This window comes from Hippoglossus hippoglossus, chromosome 14 (assembly GCF_009819705.1).
Source record: "Hippoglossus hippoglossus isolate fHipHip1 chromosome 14, fHipHip1.pri, whole genome shotgun sequence".
In the NCBI taxonomy this organism is placed as follows: domain Eukaryota; kingdom Metazoa; phylum Chordata; class Actinopteri; order Pleuronectiformes; family Pleuronectidae; genus Hippoglossus; species Hippoglossus hippoglossus.
The window spans coordinates 11,701,057-11,722,889 of NC_047164.1; the positions used below are offsets into that span (position 1 = coordinate 11,701,057).

At 42.4% G+C, this 21,833-nt stretch overlaps 1 protein-coding gene across 1 annotated transcript in view; it reads right to left on the reverse strand.

Annotated features, from left to right (window-relative positions):
• Positions 1-510: 510 nt before the first annotated feature.
• Positions 511-21,833, reverse strand: part of mtus2a (microtubule associated tumor suppressor candidate 2a) — a 45,414-nt gene continuing 24,091 nt past the window's right edge. The window contains 12 exon segments of the mRNA XM_034607039.1: positions 511-4,069; positions 4,625-4,722; positions 4,849-4,968; positions 5,514-5,612; positions 5,825-5,898; positions 5,999-6,104; positions 6,215-6,429; positions 6,781-6,847; positions 8,294-8,419; positions 8,518-8,705; positions 11,967-12,065; positions 14,667-14,831. Of these exon segments, the coding sequence (XP_034462930.1) occupies positions 3,658-4,069; positions 4,625-4,722; positions 4,849-4,968; positions 5,514-5,612; positions 5,825-5,898; positions 5,999-6,104; positions 6,215-6,429; positions 6,781-6,847; positions 8,294-8,419; positions 8,518-8,705; positions 11,967-12,065; positions 14,667-14,831 (1,769 nt within the window). The 3' untranslated portion in view covers positions 511-3,657.

Genomic DNA, 21,833 nt, shown 5'->3' on the forward strand with positions numbered 1-21,833 from the left:
TACTTAAGTACAGTAACAAAGTAAATATACTGTATTGCACCACTGGTTGCTGAGGAGCCGGGAGAGTTTCATGAATGACTGGGTGGTCAGCTGCTGGTAACATTTATTTGAAATTAGTTGGTCCAGTGATGAAGTGGTGATCAGGATTTAAAAAATGAAAGGAATTGAAAACATGAAAGATTAGAAGAATTCGTAAAAAAATAAACAAAAAATTAACACAAATATTCAGTAATGTAAAAAGCTTTATACACACAGTATTTTGTGTGTTATGTGGAATCTTGAAGCTGAATGTTATTGTTGGATATAAATGAAAGAAGAAAAAAAAAAGAAAGATGGCTGGTTGAACTGAGGCCATGTGAAACTAGACTTTGACACTAGTCCTGAAAACACACTATTGCATGTGCTGTTATCTAAGACCCACACTTCAGAATACATGTTGAAGGCAAACACCTGAACAAGAGAAAGGAGGACAGGGTTTGTCAGGGGTTGGTCCTTAAATGACACATCACATTCATTTTCTTAAATATTTTTAATACTGTGTTCTCCCCCAGAAAGTACAAATAAAATCACCAACATACGTGTGAGTACATTACATGTCAAACTATCTCATTCCTCGTCCTCTACGCCTCCTACCGCTTCGCTACATTTTGAACATGTCGACCATCACAAATGCAGAGAGGTAAAAGAAGAGAGAGGGAGAGCGAGAAACAGCGAAGACAGAAGAAACATGCTTCTATTACTTTGTTGGTGCACTAAGACGCAAATCATGTTGTAAATGTATTTACATTCAAACGATACAATCAGTGCCTGAACAAATTCAGCATATGTTGTCGTAATCCTCAAGGGGTAATTGTGTATAGTTTACGTGGTGCTGAAGGTTGACAAGCCATGGAAACATTTGCTAAAACAGCATATATATATATATATATATCATGGGTGCTGAGACGTTGGATAAATTACCCATGATTCTTGAGGGGAGGCTCAACCAAGTGCTACATATTAAATGCTACATAGTGGTCGGACGAGAGGCCCTTCTGTATGAAACTAAATCAGACGAGTGACTTGTAAAAAACGCAGTCATTACATTGCTGACATTCAGAGTGAGACGCAGATGTCCACAGGACACATTGAAGGGTCGTTACAATACCAGTGCACTGTTCGGAGATCTGAGTCCATTCAGAGGTGAAATATTAATCTGAAATGAATCATTATCTTTAATTCTGTCATTTGTAAACACTAGATTTGTTGCATCCTTGTAGACTGTGTTTGTGTTTTTGACCTGAAGTGACCTTTTAGGTGAATTACAATCCTGGTTATATTCTTACAACTGCTCGTTACACAAGGACATTCTCAAAATCGTCAGTGTCGGTACAAAGTCAGTGAGAATTGAGATACGTTTCTCAAATCATTCGCTGTCCTAGACATTCTTTTATTTAAGAGCGTTTTAACCCGGTGGATGTATCGTACAAAAAATCTTGAAGATCGATGAAAAGAACATTTTAGTTTTTATGTTTTCATGACCATCAAAAGTGCTGGTATAAGCAATTTAAAGATCAACTTAAAAGTCTTCTACGGAAAATTCGGTCAACCCAGAGAAATTCCTTTACATGCTGGTAAGAGTTTACATTTACTCAACCTGTAACTGAACTGAAAAAGTGACCAGGGGGGCTGCAAGGAGTTTCAAGGCCTTGGGCAGGCCTTCATATTGCCCCCCCCCCTCCCTCCCATGCATCTACTTAACAATATTACATTAGTCACTAACTGTAACCCATGCTCCCATTAGAATTATTTGAGCAGACTTACCCTCCTCCCTCCTCATCGGCCGTGTTTATTTACAGCAGCTCATTTTCATGTCGACCCAACAGTTTTAGACTTGCGTGCTAACGTGTGAGTAAATCACTGAGATCACATGTAACACTATAATATTGTCAGAGTTGACTTCTTCAACGCTAGATGAGATATTAGGACCCTGAGGGTAAGTTAGTCTATAGAGTATAGTACAAGGAGGCAGCTATTACATACTGTATGCTATAAAATTATTCCCAGTTTTTATACACCAAAGGTTGGTTTCTCTGTTGTATATCATATAAGTGGAAAATCATCTCGGGAAATATCTTGTGTATAATGTTCTGTAGGGAAGCTATACAAAAGAAAATAATTGAAAGTATTTCTAATCTAAATTTAGAAAATAATTCCCTGAACGATATATTCTTGCACTATGAGAATTCAGTGCAGTTTGCAAAAGTTTACAACAAAACAATCCAAGATTGACAAACAATGGAAGACGGGTTAACCATGGGTTATGAGGAAGTTGATAAAGGTTCAGAAAGGGCTACGCTATCCTAATACGTCACAGAGGTAAACAGAGGGTTAACCTGTATTTCTTTTTTAAATGTACATAGCTTATAGAGTCATAACATATCATAACACAGTCCCCTGAACATCACTTGTGAAAAATCTGTCCTATCTCTCATAGGTGATATCTTCAGAGGTACAAACACACATTAATTTCCTTCACGCCTCAAGCTTAATAAATAGACGGCTCACAGCAATAATAAAGTTCACGTTAAGACTGGAAGACTTTCACAGGACATGCTTGCTTAAAGTAGCAAAATACATGTAAGAAATAAATAAGATATAAACACCACATTCTAAAGAAATCCACAACAAGCTTTAAATTTGTCTTTCCTTTGCTGGGTTCCCCATTCGCTTGGAGCTCTTCAGTACCTGTGTTGTTGTTGTTGTTGTTCAGACTGCACATTCCCACAGAGGTAAATATAAAATGGCAGGTGTATCATTTTTACAAGTTGACCTGAGGGATCATGAAAAGTGAAGAGTAGCTCATGTAGGAAGCCCTGACAAGGTTTTAAGAGACTTTGAATGCAAAGTTGCAAATGTTTTGCAGGTAAAATGGCTGGGGTTCCAGGGAGTGTGAGTCCCACACGTGTAAAATATCAGCACTGAACTAATTACAAAATGTTAAATACACCTCGAGGAGGCTGAGAGATATTATCCACTCAGATTTACAAACCAATTCTTTACGTAAAGTCCTTCATGAAGTAAAATGTCGCTTGTTCTCTGCTGGTGAGACGGCAGGACCAAGTATAAGGCGCTTTGTTGGGGATTTTTCCAAATGAAAAACAGAGTTGGTGACGCAGAATTACAATTCATCATTCAAAACAGAACCGACTCTGAGAAACTAATCCCAAAGAGAAGGAATAAATCTTCTCTCACAAAGGATGTGACCGTGTTTCTAACACCCTGGACTGTTGTGTTAAGGTCTTACGATTGTGCTACTTTCCCTCTGTTTCTGTCTATGTGGGACTCGTGACTATCCATGCAGGTTTAAACACTATCTGCAGCACTATCATACAGTATATACAGTCCAAACTCCAAGACTCTGTGTTAATAAATGTTGGGACAACGGACTGAGCTGCAGTTATTGGCATCATTTTTCTTACTAACATTATTATACATGTTCTCTGTGTATAACATCGATGCCTGACAGATTGACGCTGCCTGTACAATCTGTCCAGTTTAACCTGTAAAGACTGGGGATCACATTCTGTCTTTTTGTCCAACATGTACTAAAACTCCATTCACATTCAGAAAGAAAGGACAAGGATAAAAGGAATGAAAGAGGAGAAAGACGGGAGCTTATCTTGCAGCTAAGTTGCAGCGGTTGGCCGACCCTCTGTGTGTGGGCGTGGCTGGGCCAGGGGAGTAATTTTGATTGCTCGCTGCCCTGTGAGTGGGTGTGGCTGGTCCCGGGGAGAGGTTTTGATTGGTGGCGGCTCTGTGGGAAGGGGAGGAGTACTGAACTTGCTTGGGACAGCCGTGACAGTGGGTGGGGGAGTCGCACCCTGCTACAGGTGAGGAGGAAAAGAACGGGGATGAGGGGACAGGGGAGGTAGAGAAGGAGCGGTGCAGTGGGGAGGAGGCGGGGGACATGAGGGGACTGGTCTGGAGGCGCCACAGGAGCTCCTCATTGTTCATGCTCAGACGCTTCTTCTCAGTGCTCTGCTTCTCGACAGAGTCATGGAGGTTGGCGTTTTCCTCTGATAGTTGCCTGCAGAGAAAAGACAGCACAGTGGAAGCTAATGTTAGATGATTAGATGATAGAGATAATTGTGTTAAGTAGAATGACACTCAGTAGAGCCTTGACTTTGCTGAACCACAATTTTCCTCCGATATTGGTAAAAGTTCTGTAGTTTTGGTACAATCGCGCTGACAAACCACCCAGCCACCCAGTCACCCAGCCAACCAACCAATCAGGCAACCACCCACACACCCACATACCCAATCAACCAAGCAACCAACCAACCATCCAACCAATCAGGCAACCACCCACACACCCACACACCCAATCAACCAAGCAACCAACCAACCATCCAACCAGTCAGGCAACCACCCACACACCCACATACCCAATCAACCAAGCAACCAACCAACCATCCAAGCAATCAGGCAACCACCCACACACCCACATACCCAATCAACCAAGCAACCAACCAACCATCCAAGCATCAGGCAACCAACCAACCACCCACATACCCAACCAACCAACCAACCAACCTTTGGTAATCCTTGGTAATGATCACGATGATGACTGCGTGCACCTTACCTGGACAGGACCAGGTTCATATCAATACGAGTCTTCATATCTTCATTCTGCTGCTGCAGAACCTGGACCTTCTCCTCGAGGAACACGTTCTTCTGGGCCTGCTCAAATGTAACACACAACCACAACGCAATATTTCCTTAACCAGGCACATTGACCACGATGCATCCAGACCAGTGTATGCATGTGTGTTTTACTGTATGCTGAGATGGCTTATTTGAGCCTACCACTTTCTCCAGGTCGGAGATCTTCTTCTCCTGCTGGTGTATCTGCTGGTTCTTCATTTCTACAATCTCCTTCAAGCTCTTCAGATCTTTCTCAATGTGCTGGTACGGAGCTAAAGCATCCTGATACAGAAACAGAAAGGACAGACAGAGCATGAGTGGGGTTTTAAAAGACACGGTCAAGAACAATACAGATATTTACTCTATTTTTTAACAGATTTCTTGAGAGATGCTTGAAGTCATGTTGGTGCGAAAATTTATAGGGTTGTTAGTTTGAAATCTCGGGAACTAAATCAGAGGATTTTTTCTTTTCTTTTGCATATTGTGAATAAAGTCAAAAGGTTGAGAATAAACTTGACATTTTAAAATTAAAGTTGACCTTTAGAATATATCAAACTGCTAACGTGTGTAGATGAATTAAGAAACTCAGAATTTGTTTTTGTTACGAGAACATTCTTTCTTTTAGCATATAAACAAAGTGTAGTAATCAGTGATAGGTCTTTGAAGAGATTGGGCCAAAAACCCTGGCAGCTCACAGAGCAGTCAGTCGCTCCTCTTCCTTTGACTTTATTGTTTTATTGTTTTGTTCTTCCTCACATTTGTTTCTTCTATCTCGCCCTAATACTAATAGGTGTATTCTATTGTGTTTGTGTTATAGATAAACTCACAACGATTTGTTCATCAGTACTCCTCCTCAGAGCCTCTTCAAAACGTTTGGCTTTGTCCCTCAGGCTCTGATTTTGAAACGTGAGAGTATCCACTTGATCCTGAGCACGCACACACGGATACGCACACACACACACACACCCACCCACCCACCCACCCACCCACACACACACACACACACACACACACACACACACACACACACACACACACACACACACACACACACACACACACACACACACAGAGTACAGATTAGTGTGTACTGTTAAAAAATAAAAACCTGAAGTTATGTGTTTTTGTTAAATCATACCTGCAGAGAAAGCCTGAGTTTCTCAAAATCCTCCTCGAGAAGCATCTTCTGTTGCTCATGAGCTTTCCTCAAGTCTGAACACAGATTCAGAAAAACATAATAAACAAGAGGTGAGGTTGTTTCTAGCAGTGCTGGTGTCACATTGTGTTATTTAAATGAGATCTAAAATCCTACCTCTCATGGTACGGGCGTGCTCCTCATGCAGTGTTGCCATGGTGATGTTATGCATGTCTCTGAGCTCCTGAACGGTGGCCTGGTGATGGACTGCCATTTCCCCCACCTGACACACACAAACGCACACACACACACCTTTAATAACTGCTCAGATTTCATTTGAAAAAAATCAGATCTCATGAAAGAGACACATCTCCCATGATGCCCTTCTCTCACCTGCTCCTGTTGATGAGTCCTAAGCTCCTCCATCTCTGAGCGATGCTCGGCCTTCAGGTGTTCAGCCTCTGCTGAGTGACCCTTTCGGAGCCCCTCCTCCACAGCAGCCAGCTCCGCCTCCTGCTGCAGCTGCAGCTCCTGCAGCTCTCGCTCAAACGCCACCTCCAACGCCGTCTTCTCCCGATAGAGCCTCTCCCATCGCACTGAGTTAGATGCTGTGGACGAAGGAGAATGTTTCTTATGGTAATATATTAAAGATTTGTTTTAACTTGTTAAAACTTTCAAAAATCTACTTGGGAGGATATGTCTTTCATACCATATAGGCCTACAAACCTCTTTAAACTGATGAGGAAAAGCACACGTGCAAAAACAAAATTCAGCTGCTTACATTTCAGAGCACTGTCATACCGTCTCACTGTCACACTGTGACGGCTCACTGGGACATTTAACTACAACAGGGCCACTGTTCATGTTGTAGGTGCTTTTACTACCAATCAAATCGGCTGCTGTTACCTGATTTTGACGGATTTGTAGTTTTTATTGATGAAATGTTGGCTCGTACTTACCCATTTCCTCTCTGATCTTTTGCATTTCCATGGACAGTTTCCTTTCATTTTCCTCTGTGGTTTTATTCTGAAAATTTGGAATAAAACAGCATTTTGTATAGTGCATCGTGCAGGATCTGAGTACCACTCATACAAATAGTATAAAGTACATATACATATAGTATGGATGTAAATGGTGATATTGCTTTTGGAAATGCAATAAGACAGCTTCTTGGTCATTGAAAAAAGAAATGGAGCCATGTGGCCAGAAACAGACAAAACCTGTTCCTATTCTTGTTGAGTCCCTACTAACTCTACTACTATATACCACAATAAACACTCTTGCTTTAAACTAACTATCTTAAAATAGCAGCTTCAAAATTCATTGAGTTGGAACAGGAAGAATGATCCAACATTTAGTCCCAGCGAGTTCAAGAGCAATGATAAACTGTAGATCAGTTAAAAAGACTTCGAGGTCGTTAAAAACCAACAATTAAATTTTAATATATCAAGAATTCTAAAGAAGGTTTTGAATATTTGTTCAAGCTGCAGTTGTTCTGGTTCAGGAAGCCGGGGATCATGGGTAATATCCACCGTTCAGTTGTGTTTCAGTTCAACACTCAACACAATGACAGGCGTAGTTTTATCTCCACATGAAAACAACTAAATTGCTCAGACACAAAGTCCAACAGATTGAATCACCACGTGTGACTGCTGAGGGCGCTGTTGCTCAGTAAAGGTTACATAGTGTTGAAATAGGAAACCAGAGTATAATTATATGTTTGTGTATATTTATGTGTAGAGATTATTATATGAAGACCTCCGTAGACCAGATCCTGAAATGCTCTTAACTTCACCTCATGTCCACCAGGTGAACTGTTGCTGTTGTGTGTGACTGAGGCCAGCAGAGGGAGCTCAAACCTTCTCACACGGGCCTCCATTACAACAATTTCTTCTCTTACATCTGCACTGTGGTCAAGTGACTGCAGCGGTCAGACTGTGGCAATAACCATAAACAAGACAGACAGTCCCTCAGCAGTCTGGGAGCAGTATAACGGGGCCTGAACGATTGGGCACAGAGATCTGCACGGTGACACACTGAACTCTGGAGAACCCTTCACACTCTCACGCATTGTGCTGCTCACTGACCATGCTCACCTCATGGTGTTAAATACTGTATGTGGTCTTGAGTTCCTGGGTGTGTGTGTGTGTGTGTGTGTGTGTGTGTGTGTGGTGTGTGTGTGTGAGTGTTATATCCACATGGGAACCTCCCTATACATCATCTCCTGTTAATCAGAGGTTTCATTGTAGAGGATATAGCCTTAATGATGATGATGATGGTGGTGATGATGATGATGATGATGATGATGATAGTTTGTACTATTCACTAAGGAGTAATATACCATTTCAGGTAAATCTTCACTTAAACTAAGATTTAAGAATTATTTAAGAATTTGAATAAGAAAATATATTTTTACATCTATAGATGAGATGCAGGTGTCATCATCAACGCTGTATCATTATAGTCGGCTACCTTGAGGCAGTAATGCTGAGTGGTGATGATGAAGGCTTCTAGACCTAAGGAAGTCTTCCTCAGTTCGTCTCTCAGAGCTCTCAGCTGCCTCTCCTGCTGTTCGCAGCGTCCCTGCAGCCTCTGAACCTGAGTGACACAGAATTTAAAGAAAAAAGAATCGAATCAAACAGAAAAGGACAAAAGAAAGCTCCCAAGCGAAGCTGCAGATTCTCTCAACGACTCACCTCCTCCCTCTGCTCCTCTTTGTCCCTCTCCTCCGCCTGCCTTTCCCTCTCTTTCTGTTGGGCCTCCTCTTTCTCCCTCTGCAGGCTTTCCTGCTGTTCCTGCTGCAGCCTCAGGGGGGCCACGCGGCGAGGGGACCCCGGGGGAGCAGACCCTCGCACCGCTGCTGCGGGCCGCTGCCCAGACTGGACTGCAGGGAACGAAAAAACAAACATGGGACATTATAAACAAGCACAATTATCCCGCACGTGTTTTACAAGGAAAAACAATGTCAATACATATAATTTAAAAATATTATCTCATTAATTAGCTGCGTGCTAATTCAGAAATCCAACTATGCCAAGCTGTATCAATCTACAATAACGGAATTGATGAGTATTAAATCAGAGGAGATTTGACCTGACCTATTGCTAATGACTGTGTTCACATGACAAACGATAGTAAGTTAATTGAATCTTCCTACAGAGGAAGCCTCGGGGTAATTCCCAGTCTGCTGTTTGTCATGATGGACGACCTCATCTCCCAAGTAATGATTGAGCTGCAGCATCCACACATATGCATGTCTGGGTTTATTGTTTACACTGCGTTTCTGCAAAAACATTTAAACAATGCTTAATGTATTAACGATGGCTGTGATTCAAAGGCCAGACACACATGAACACGTGAAGGCCATTTTTCCTTGGAGGGTTGGGGGGTGGGGGACTATTAAGCTGCAGTTGACATACAGGCAGGCCGATTAACCTCTATGTGAGTCACCTTGTCATGTAGTGTGAACACGTACGAGTGTCGATACACACAGCATCACCTCGGCTTTATTTGAATAGCCGCAATTCGCTCAAATCTTTAAATCGTCATAATGTAAACACAGACGCACAAGAGAGACCACACGAGAGCGTGGCTGTCTGAGCATGCGATCAAGAAAATCGCTGTAGCCCCGCGTCACCTGCCTCGCCGTCTCATTCTGGCTCGGTGAAGCATGGGCGGCAATGGTTTCCATGACAACGGGAGGCAAGGCTTGGGGTGCGGGGTCCAAAGTAATGAGTGAGAGATCGGTGAGAGGGAGGCTGTGGTGCGATAAAACGGGGGGGCGGGGAGGAGTGGTCTGGGGGTCACGAGGTAAATGAGAGAAGAGAGTGGGGAGACGAGATGCAGTTTAGGGGGGGGGGGGGGGAGTCGAGGACACCTGAGGGGTGCTGAATGATGATAATGGTGATGAAGCTAATGGTATGAAGTATGTGTGGGCAAATAAAAACCTGAAACAAGGGGGTGTTCCTGTCTGTGCCGAGAGAAAATGAAAGAACTACACATGAAAAGGCAGAAGATGAGTTTCTAAAAAATATGGAGGAGAAAGTGCAAATGTCTCCGTGTTACATCTTCATCAGGATTCCCCGTCTTTGAAAGCGACTGCCAGAAATCTTTAGTAAAGGACGTCTAGCTCTCCTGCGGGGACACACACACACACACACACACACACACACACACACACACACACACACACACACACACACACACACACACACACACACACACACACACACACTTTCTCAAACACTCTTTGAAATCGGTAGACTCTACCTGAGAAATTAGAGTTAGAATATTGTGAATACTAAATGAGTTTATGTGAGAGAAACGGAGGCAGTGTGTATAACACTGGGGTTGATGGAAGCAGAATAACGATGTGAGAAACAATGAGAAAAGGTGATGGCAGACCCTGTGGGCTGCAGAGAAGTGTGTGTATTTTTAGGCTGAGGAGAATTTTAGTTTCACGTCAACACACTGTCATTTTGCTGACACACTGTCCAGAGCCGCTTCAACGTGTCAACATTTGAAGTTAACTGGTTAAATTAGGTTCAGGAGCAGGGCCACACCTCTAATCACCTGTCAAGCCGACACATACCCGGTCCACACGCTTTGTTTGTCTCAGACTCTTCAACCCACCCTCTCCGTTCATCCTGTCACCCCTCTACCTCATCCCCCCTTTTTCCTTTATCCATCACCACCATTCTTCTCGCTCCTTCCCTCATTCCTTCACCCTCCCTTCATTGTCCTTCCCTCATTCCTTCACCCTCCTTCCCTCATCCCTCCCCTTCATCCTGTCACCCCTCAACCTCATCACTCCTTTTTCCTTCATCCCTACCCTCATTTCTACACCCTCCTTCAGTTATCCCTTCATTCTCCTTCCCTCATCCCTACCCTCCTTCCCTCTTTCCCTCATGCCTACCCACATCCATTCATCCTTCTTCCCTCCTCCCTATAACCACATCCCTTCATCCTTTTCCCCTCCTCCCTACCCTCCTTTCATCCTCTTCCCTTCATTTATTCACCCTTCTACATCATCCCTACCTTCATTGTTTCATCCTCCTTCCCTCATCCCTCCAACTTTCTTCCCTCATTCCTAACCGCATCCCTTCATCCTCTCTTCCCTTCCTCCCTCATCCCTTCTTATTCAGTTTGGTGCATACGTCTTGCATGTCTCATTCTAGGTACTCGTCAGGTGGAATGATGCCTGAGACAGAACCCCCACACTGAGTCTCCCTCCGCCCGGTCACCTGAACCTCTTCACTCAATGGCCATTGGTTTTTCGTTAACATCAAATGCATACATTTTTGTTCAAAACGTTGAATCCCAAATTGTTGGGGGGTGGTCCTAGTGAACTGTACATCACAGTAAACAAGAGAAAAGTTACAAAGCTGAGAAACATGTTTTTATCTTATGACTGTGTGTGGGAGGAGACAAGGACAAAGTAAGGAGAAGGGTTGAGCTGTTACAGCAGTGAGTATAAAGTGAGCAAAAACAGAGGTGTAGCCTGAGGAGATGTGTGTCAACTCTGCGAGGAAAGATGGGGAGACCCTCTGCAATCCTATAAGAAAATGATTTTACCAGTGCAGAGCCTGAAGGAAGGAAAGTTCAGACTGCAGAGATCAAATCCCAGCATAGAAGAAAGTGCTAACCATCACGAATTTCTGCTTGAAGCTGTGTACGGCCCAGCACCACATATTTCTGAGATGGATGCAAACCACTTCTGGGTGTGTAGAGAGTGAGAACAGCTCATAATAAATATGAAGGATTTGTTTTTGGAAAGACTTGGGAGGAGGGGATTGGAAAGGAGAGGTAGGAGTCACAGGGAGGGGACAAACATGATCCTGATGTTTCTCATTCATAACCTTGGACTCAATTCAACACATTAAAGGAGCGTTTCAAGGGACTTTGGGAGCACCAGGCCAAACGGACCCTACATGGAACCAAACCGAACGCCCACATGACACCAACACACATAATTCAAACAAATGTCTTACTTTGAAAGTGATTTTAAAATTACAAAATGTGCATATACATGAATAATCTCTAGATTTATTTCTTTGCTCTAAATTTGCACGGTCATTGTTGTGCAGAGGCGAATAAAGAAACCATCAGCAACTTTATGTATGATACAAACTAAAGGTGAACTCACCTGGGGACTGAGGTTTGGGAGGAACCACTGCGAGCCTCTTCGGGGAGGACGGGAGAGAACGTGTGACCTCTGAACCCCGCTGAAACTCCTTCCTGCCAACTGTCAGAGAACGAAGATACAACCGATCAATGTGTGTTATGTGACATTCTTAAATCAGAAAGAAGCACACAAGGACATCTGACTGACAAAGCACATGCAGGTGTCTGAACAACATTCAAACAAGCGTCCTCACACAAGCATCAAACCAACGATCCGTCCCCATCCACTCCTCACTCTCTTTTTTCTTTTTCATTTCGTTGCTGATTTTCCTCCCTACGAACTTTTTCAATCTTTCTGTTATACCCTCCTGCTTTCATCTCCAGCTATCTCCCCCCCCTGCTGCGTAGTATAACTACGTCCCATGGGACTCTGGGTCAAAGAGAAGCCGAGCGTGTACTCTAGCAGACGTGCCCATCTTCTCCTTGCTACCTGTGTCACACTTTAAAGCAAAGACAGACAAGAATCTTAAACTCTGAATATATATTTTTTAAATATCATTTCTGAGCTCTCGTGTCTTCTCATGTGTCACCTTAAATCTGCTGCAGACATGTGGTGAGGTGTGTGGGCGTAGAGAAAAATTGCTGGGCTTGAAACATTATACACGAGGAATGATGAGAAGTGGGGAGGACGAAAACAGATGATAATGAATGAAGAAGTGGATTTGGGCAGCTTAGCGGGGAATCTGTTGTGAAGCAGGGAAGGGAGGAGGAGAGAGGCCATGAAAGGAAACTAATTAGACCTGTTTTGGGAGCGAAGCCTCTGATCCTGAACAAATCCCTGTATAACCCCGGAGAGAGAGTTCAGGCCTGCACAAACACTGTGTGCGAGTGCGTTTCTCAGTGTGTGTGTGTGTGTGTGTGTGTGTGTGTGCACTGCTCAGGTGTTGCTGTACAAGATAGTGGGTCTACAGGGATGATAGCAGCTCTGTGAGGATGTACAGGCAGAGCAGTCCTCTGAGACTTTTTGCAGCTGTCTGACTGACAAACCATGAACCGTATATAAAGATGCACGACATGACAGCTCAATATACAAGTGAAGCCAAATCATCTTAATTGCCCCCTTGTGGCGGGATACAGTACAGGTCGTAAACCCTGCCTCCTCTATGTTAGTGGGTGGGACATGGACCACACAAAAAAAACAAAGATGGTTTCTGCCCTTGTAGGAAGTTTTAGTTGGTTATCACACTGATGTATGTTCAACAGAAGAAAATAGATTTGTTTCCTCCATCTTTATTGACAGACTATGATATATACCTGTCAATATAATCTGAGTGAAGGCAGATTCAAAACATATTTTCTGAATTTTAAAGGACATTGTTTCGTTTACATTTGGATCATAGATTTGGTCTTTATATGTTTTATGTGTAAAGTTTTTTTCACGATCACAGATTTTTGTCCCTCTTTGGCCAAACCTGTGTGAGTGAAAGAAAAAGGAGTGACACAGTCATTATGTGTACATGTCTACTGTGAATGTCAGCATGTCGACCACTGTAACGGAGCTCGATCATTATGCCAGAATGTGACTGTGAGTCAGTAAAGGAAGTTTTTGGCTGAAACTTTCAGGGGCTCAGCAGAACTGGAGTGTCATTCACTGTCATTCACTGATAAGGTGTGTGTGTGTGTGTGTGTGTTTAATGGGATGTATGAGTGTGTACTGTGACAGAGAGACAAGAGTAGAATAAACAGTAGTGTCTGTACATGACTGTCAGGCTGACAGGGACACCTCAGGTATTTCTTCATCAATAATTTATAACACACAAACACAAAAACACACAATTTCTACATTGTTTCGCTGTTTAAAATGTGTTTTATCCTGTAAGTTGTGTTGGTCTCAGACGTGATTTTAAAGATAACAGGATTCTGACTTGTTTATTAAATCAGTCACCGGACATGTTTAAAGACAGGTGTTAAGTGTGAGTGAGTGAGGTGTGATACTACAGGGCTTCTTCTGGTGTCAACCTCAATGTGTGAAAATACAGCCGTGTGTGAGAAGCATCACTGACAGTGAGCCTCCTCTGAACAGACAGGACAGGACAGTGGGACCTCACAATTTCATCAGCATTTCTAAGCGGCACATCGGACAACATATTCAATGTGTGGTGTTTAGTCTTTAATTGTATATTTTACCATGTAGCATTAAAAGCTACAAAAAGATTGTGTTACAGTCATAATGAACAGGAGTGCACCGGAATAAACTCACACTATAAAGAGAGAAACCACCCCGGCATATCTCTAATGTAGTTCAGTACTTTCTGACAGTAATTTTTATTATTGGAGTGTGAATTTCCCCAAATGACTTCGAACAACTCCAGAGAGCAAGAGTTGTGCTTAATTAGATGCTACACTGCATAAGGAGGCAGAGAATAGTGGAAAGTAAAAGTGCTGGATTTAATGACTTCATTGTGTGGATTTAATGAAATACTAATGAAATACTCAAGTTTTACCTACAATAAATGCATCATTGCAGACACCAGCATGTGAGAAGTATCTCTCAAATTTCGCTTTCACATGCCCAGAACTCAAATTTGCATGTGAATATTGTTCCTGTAAATACACACTCAGATGTTTACATTATGTCCACATAGAAATTATAAATATTCTGAATATTTTTCATAAACAAATTGTTTCCCTTGTCAAAGCAAAAATCTGTGACCCTGCTGACCTCCAGGGGAGCTTCGAGGCTGGGCAGGCAGGTAGCGCCGGGGCAGAGCCGGGGTGGAGGGTGGCTGGAGACTGTTGCTGCGGCACGGCGCCCCTCGCTGCTGATCTGCTGACGGAGGGCTGGTGGTCACTCTGTGAAGAGGAGGCTCCTCACTCACACTCAGATCTGAAACACACAGAAGCAGATGAAGAATTTTGATTACCCGTTCATTAATTTTCATGAAGAAATGTTCGGTTACCGTAGATGCGGTATGTTAGGATTTTTCTTCAGAACTCCCACTCAGGTTTTCTATATCTCATATATATCACATAATTGCCGTCTCTTTCTTCCTCATAGGATCACATATTGGTTTTTCTTCGATCTGATAGGTTGTGTTATGTCTGAATTAAGGCTCACTGGACTGAGAAATGGTTTGTAACCTCTGGGTCTAACTGCTGCTGCTCCCAATCTTCTTTCCGTTAACCTGCACACACGCGCACACACGGGCGTGCACACACACACACATACACGCTACAGAAACATTCCAATGCTTCCACATGAGCACATCCATCCATCTATTATCTATACCACTTATCCTTTGAGGGTCACAGGGGGAGCTGGAGCCAAACCCTGCTGGTATTAGGCAAGAGGCGGGGTACATCCTGGACAGGTTGCCAGCGTACTGCAGGGCTGACATATAGAGACAAACAAGTCACTCACACCTTCACACCTATATTCAATTTAGAGTCTCGTATTAATCTAACCTCAATCTGCTTGTCTTTGGACTGTGGGAGGAAAGAGGAGTACCCACAGAAAAACCCACTCAGAAGCAGGGACAGAAAGACATACGCAACATTACAGTCCTTCATGACAGTCACTCACCCTGGCCTGTAATGCTATCTAACAACCGACTGATGGGTGGTTGATGTACTCTCACACACAGAGTATATCCTGCTCATCTATCCAAACCCCAACAGTAATGAAACAAACGTTTGCCTGCCCTTCACCTCCTTATAGTTTCACTGACACTACGAATGAATGCAAACACACTTTCTTCGACTGCATTCCTCGATTCTTTTTTCGATTCCTCAGACATTGCCCTCTCCAGTTTCTTCTCTGGTTCTGCCATGTAGTCCACACTAAGAATACCAATATAGCTTTTTCTTATAGCAAACTGCTAACTCTGGCTCTGGTTGTTTGTGGGGGACATATTTAGTGAAGCATTTCACAAGTGTAGGTTACATATAGTGAAATATGTACCATCAAAATCATTTTAATCTGTTAATTAAAGGCAAAAAACAACATTGTGTTGCTTTAAACATATAAAGCGGGGGAGGCAGGTGTCGAGCTACTAACCCTGCAGCCAGTGGATGATTTGTTCTTTCACCTGAGGCAATGTACACAACCACACTGCAATGACAACACTGTACCACACCTGTAAAGTACTAGTGCTATTTACTGTGCAACCCAGGGTCTTGATCAGAAGGTTCGGAATTTACTCCAGATAATCCTAAATGTAAAATGAAAATTTGTTCACAAGTGACAGTTACATAATAAAATCTACAGATAGATCAAAATGCCTTCTAGCATATACAACGATACCTGCGGGTATTTTCTCTCTGCCTGTACATGTTCTGCTCACGTTGGTACATCGCCGCACTTTTGATGCATGCCACATTCTCAAAGCTTCATTAGTCGACCCCCAGCAGCTCGAGGTGCTGATCAGTGAGGCTGTTTACTGTGCCTCCTCCTCATTAACCAGTCAAGGGCATGTGCAGAGTGTCCACTCCTCAGATATGATCTAGGACACAGCACTGCTGTTACTGAGCTCTGAATCTACTGCTGTCAACATCCACAAGCTAAAGTCTTCAAATGATAGATTAAATATACATATGTTTAAATGGAAGGAATAGAAATATTTGGCGTTTGCTCAGTCGTCTGATTGACACAGAGCAATTGACTGGTTGATATGAACAGATACATGTTATTAGTCATAGGTCAAGTATGTACGATCAAATTCCCAGAGAGCGGTTCAGAGAGAGGAAGAGTGAGGGATGACGTCGGCCAGTCAGAGAAAGAAAACAGAGGAATGAAAATGATAGAATATGAGATCGTGAAATTTGTTGGCTTAGACAAAGAGAAGAGATGCACTTCATTAACGGTGAGATAAAGCTGACGTGCGTCACTGATTGGCAAAATGTCAGCCAATGATGAATAACCGAGCTCGGAAGGAAGAGGGGGGCTGCAAGAGATCAGGAGGAAGCAGACATGAGGACATAGCGAGCCAGGAAGGGGGGAATAAACGGATGGTGCAGCAGAGAAGCCGTCAGAAAACTCTGCATATTAAGAAGATGTATGGCAAATACCAAAGATATTAGAAGAGGGACAGTGTGCACGAGGAGAGCGAGAACAAAAGAGCAGTTTACACAGCTCAGTGGGAGGCCTTGTTATTGGAGCAGCTCGCCCCTCAAAGCAAAACTAATGCCAGGAGGATAATGCTGACTCGACGTTTAGTGCAACTGCAGTTAGCATCCAGTCGCACCTTAAGTGTGTGCGTGTGTGCGTGTGTGTGTGTGTGTGCTCACACTCTGTAGTTAAAAAAATCACTCTGAGACCTTTTCATAGAAGCTACAGTCCATTCACAGAAAAAAATTGATTTATAAGTTCTTACATATCGCCTATCTTTAAATTGTATTGTATTAAAATGGATATTTGGGATATTTAGGGGATCATTGATGGTAGTTTTGATGATGAGGAATGGGGAAGTTTTATTATTATTACTACTGTTTTATTTAAACCTTTTATGAATATTTCCATGTTTAAAGAAGAGGTGGAGAGCGGGTTGTTCACCAATGTCTGGGTTGGCGGTTCGATACCTGGTCCATATGTATAAGTGTCCTTGGGCAAAACACTGAGAAAGCAACTAAGGATACAGTTTTTAAACATACAATTGGACAACCTTCACCTACATAAATAATTTATACACATGAAGAATTTCGGTTTGACACTGACTATAGTTCGTTTTGAAGTGTAATCTCAATTCAGCCAGTTTGATTGGAGAACGTGTTCTCACAGACAGACGTCAGCTTCATTCAACACTTCTCAGTACGGACGACAGTGTGTGTAATTAAGCCTGAAGAGTCTATAATTTGTTCTGCTCATTAATCGTTGCTTCCTGTCATTTGTTCAAAGCTGGTTCAAAATGTCTGATGCTCTTCATATCAGAATATATATTGCTATGATCACCGTTTATGAACACATCACATTGTCTGGGTTAAACACTCTAAAACCGTATCTTCGAGCAGACGTGTGTCAAAAGTTGTTTGGGTTTTCAAAAAAGCCGAAAATAAAAATTAAACAAATGCTGCAAACACCAGAAACAAGCAGCTTCATCTGCATCAAATGGCAGAGGGTGAAATTTGATTAGAGCCAGATCATGTGTCAAAAGCAAGACATATTGTGCTTTGTAAAAACAAATATTATTCACAATAAAACTCAGAGCATTAATTACCTGTAAATCAGTGTCAGTGAAAAATGGGTACAACAAGTAAAATACATCCTTACTTTTCATCTGAACTAACAAAACTTCATAACAGCTGTCAAACGCTGCATTTACAGACTTCTTGTTCAAAGCGGCACAATTATGCAAAGTACTCAACTGTGCATCTGCATTGATATGTGTGACAGTCAAGGTTAAAGCTGCATACATATAGCAGGAACTCTAATGGTCCTGCAGAGATAAGATCAGGGCTGTGGACTGACAGATAGATTAGGTGATAACTGTGGAGCTGACAGCAGCAGCCACAGGGTCCCGCTCCTCTGCCAGGACCCAGACGTCAGGAGATCCAATCAAAAGCTCCGTCCGACAAGGACGTGAATTATTTTAACGATGGACAACAAGAGAGTTACGCTCCTTTCTATATAAGTACTTTACCGTCAAATGGTATTTTGAATAGTTTACAGATGAAGTTCAAGATTAGACTAATGCCTGGAGGCAAATGTTTTCTCTACCTTAAGATCCAATGGAGCCGTCGCACTCTACAACACAAACAAGGAAAGGCTCTTGGTTAAACGCTAGTGATGAATATATTATATTCCATTATCATCTATTCAGACCGTCTGCGATTCCCTGAATCCTTCACCTTGGACCTTTAAGGCAGGTGTAAAAACACACCAAATCTAAAACGCCACTGTAGTTGTGAGAGTTGATTTTTGTTGTTACTTGAGAAGCAGAAAGACAAGAACAAAAAGAAAACAAATGAGCAATGGGGATGTTTAATAACCAACACCAACCACACACTGGACAGCCGGCTTTTGAATATTCAAATACAGCATCAACTTTCTCCTCTCATTAACTCAGCTCCATGTGTTGACAAAACAGTTTTGTTATACTTGAATTTTGCATCAAATTACAACTACCACACAGTGTTACTGGTGATGTTCTCTCATAATTATTCCATTAAATCAGCATTTGTAGGAGTTATTTTCCTGTTGTGAAGGAGGCAGTACAGCACTGAACTGAAAACTGAGAAATAATTACACTAAATGTCAACAGGAAGAAATAATTTGTGGGTCTACAGCTGGGAGAACACCAGACAGTGTTTTTGGTAGAGACTGTTGAAAAGCCTAGATGCAGTGAACCTAAAGCCATTTTTTCCATCAAGATCCATGAATTATTCCATCAGAAATTGGTGAAAATGTCAAAAAATGCCCTGTCTTGCAGTGTTTACCCACTACTAAGTAGGTAAAATAAATATTCCTGGTGCCAGAATGTAATGGCCTCTTTCTTCGCCCATGTCCCATCCTCCCACCAAGTTTCGTGGAAATCTGTTCAATAGTTTTTATGTAATCCTGCTGACAGACAATCCAATGGACAGGGGGTGAGAACATAACCTCCTTGGTAATGAGGGAGTGGATGAGGAGCAGGATTCTGTTGTGTACATTATTGGAGAAAAAATAGACAACTATATCTTTCTTCTCAGTGTAAAGCAGAATTACATACATACACATTAAGGTTTATCTGATTCTGATGCGCCTGTTTCCACGTCCTCTGTGTTTTTGTCATAAACAGTGATTAATATGGAGTTGGATGAAAAATGCTGAGAGGTTATTAGTTAATGAAAAGGCCCATTGAGCCCATCCTCACTGTCACAGCTCTGCTGCTTCAGTAACTCACTGCCATGTTGGTTCGCCTCTCGTCAGCCACAGAATGGCAGCCATATCTAATTGGCCCATCTAATGTGCTGCACTACCAGTGTGTGCATCTCTCTGTGTGTATACGCGTTTGTGTCTATCTGATTGCACCATAGAAACCATCTGTTCACATTGAGCTAGCATGACTCACAGAGCGGATCTGAGCCATTGCATCTGGGGTATGGCATCCTCTCTCCTCCCTGCACCAGCCTCTCCGTGTTTCTGTTTCCGCTCATCTTTCTTTCAAACACTCCATTTCCCCTTCTCCTCTCTGCTCATTTGGACTCATTGAGTTTTCTTTTATCACTGCATCTTCCTCCAACTCATCTTCTCCCCTCAGCTGTCTCTGCTCTGCTCACTCTTTCGTTCATTTGATTTTCACCCTTATTTCATTATCACCTAAAGAGAAGATGGATCGAAGTGATAATACTCTTTGCTGTCATTGTTTGTTTTGGCGATTGAGTTTCCATCCAGGAGTCATGAGGGCTCAGAGGCACCGGCTTCATCAGCGTCCTGCTGCTGGATTCTGCATTCAGCTCTGTAATAGAGTCTGTCAGTCACCGTGGAGTTAACCAGGCATCACATATGCATGGATCCTCTCACACACACACAAAAAGCTTAGGGGATGTCAAAGACTTGGCTAAAGGGAGGATTGGGTTAATGGCTAATCAATGTTATATAGAGTAGCCTATAGCCCCCCTGATGTTAGTCAAACACACTTGAATGCATATATAAGCAAACAGGCCGTAAGAATCAATCAAGGCCATAACAGCTTGGCTCAATGTCACCTTGATTTCCTTAGTGTGATTGTGTGTGTGTGTGTGTGTGTGTGTGTGTGTGTGTGTGTGTGATTCTTTATGTTAAACTGTCTCCTGTTTGAGGAGGCATGAAGGCCCTAGGGCCACAGGGGGAGGGGCTTAAAGATGTGATGTGACAGGCACCCGGGTTACATTCAGTCTAAAATATTCAATACGTGCTACATTGTTGAAATGTAGTATCAAAATGTTTCATTTTCAATCAAGTGATATTGTTGACATTTTTTTGAATGTGTAACTGAATTAAACATAATTGCAGTTGTATGTGTGCTTTTATTGTGTGTCCCCTGCATTAGCATTCGGCTAAAACTTTTAACTTGCGACCTTGAACCTGCGACCTTGACAGTTTTGAACAACAACAAAAATAGCACAGGTCCTGACCATAAACTTTATTTGAATATGGAAGACATAACAGCTCTCTGAAATGAAAGCAAACCATCTTAATCGCCCCCTGGTGGCTGGCTACTGCATAGGTAATAAACCCCTTTCTCCTCTACATGTTAGTGGATGAGACGTGGGCCAAACAAAACAAATCAGTTAGGTAACACTCATGTGTGTTCAAGTATTCATGTTTCTGATACGTTTGGTTTTGATCACTAATTTGATGCTAAAAAAACATGGTGAAACATTATGATTGACAGCTGAGTCTGACTCGAGATGGATATATCGTATGTATCAGCAGGACCTCTATACCGTTGCTCCACACCACAGTCACTACTGCACAGACTCTGGATATTTTAGCTTCATGTTTGTATAATGGAAGGAGGGAAGTAGAGATCTTGCATCTTCCATCTCAACAGTCGAAGATTCCCTAAACCAACTCTCCAATTTTAATCCAAATAAGATTAAAACTGCTCAAGTTATTGCTGTGAGAGACAAACTGAATCCACTGCTTACAATACCCCTCTTGCTACCAGGTAGCGTAGGTGTAAATAAGAGACAAAAAAAGGGTCAATCTTCTGTTTTTATGGACCAATTGAGACAGATGAAAAAAATAGAAATGTCCTTGTCTGCCAGATGGCTGAGATGCAGGGCTAGTTTGAAAAATCCAATATATCTTTAACATCATGAAAAGTTAGACGAAGATTACGACATATTCCCTCAAGTTAAATATGTCCCTTCCCTCATCTTTCTCTTCTTCTTGGACAATCAAGGCACATGTCCACATTTAAATGCATCC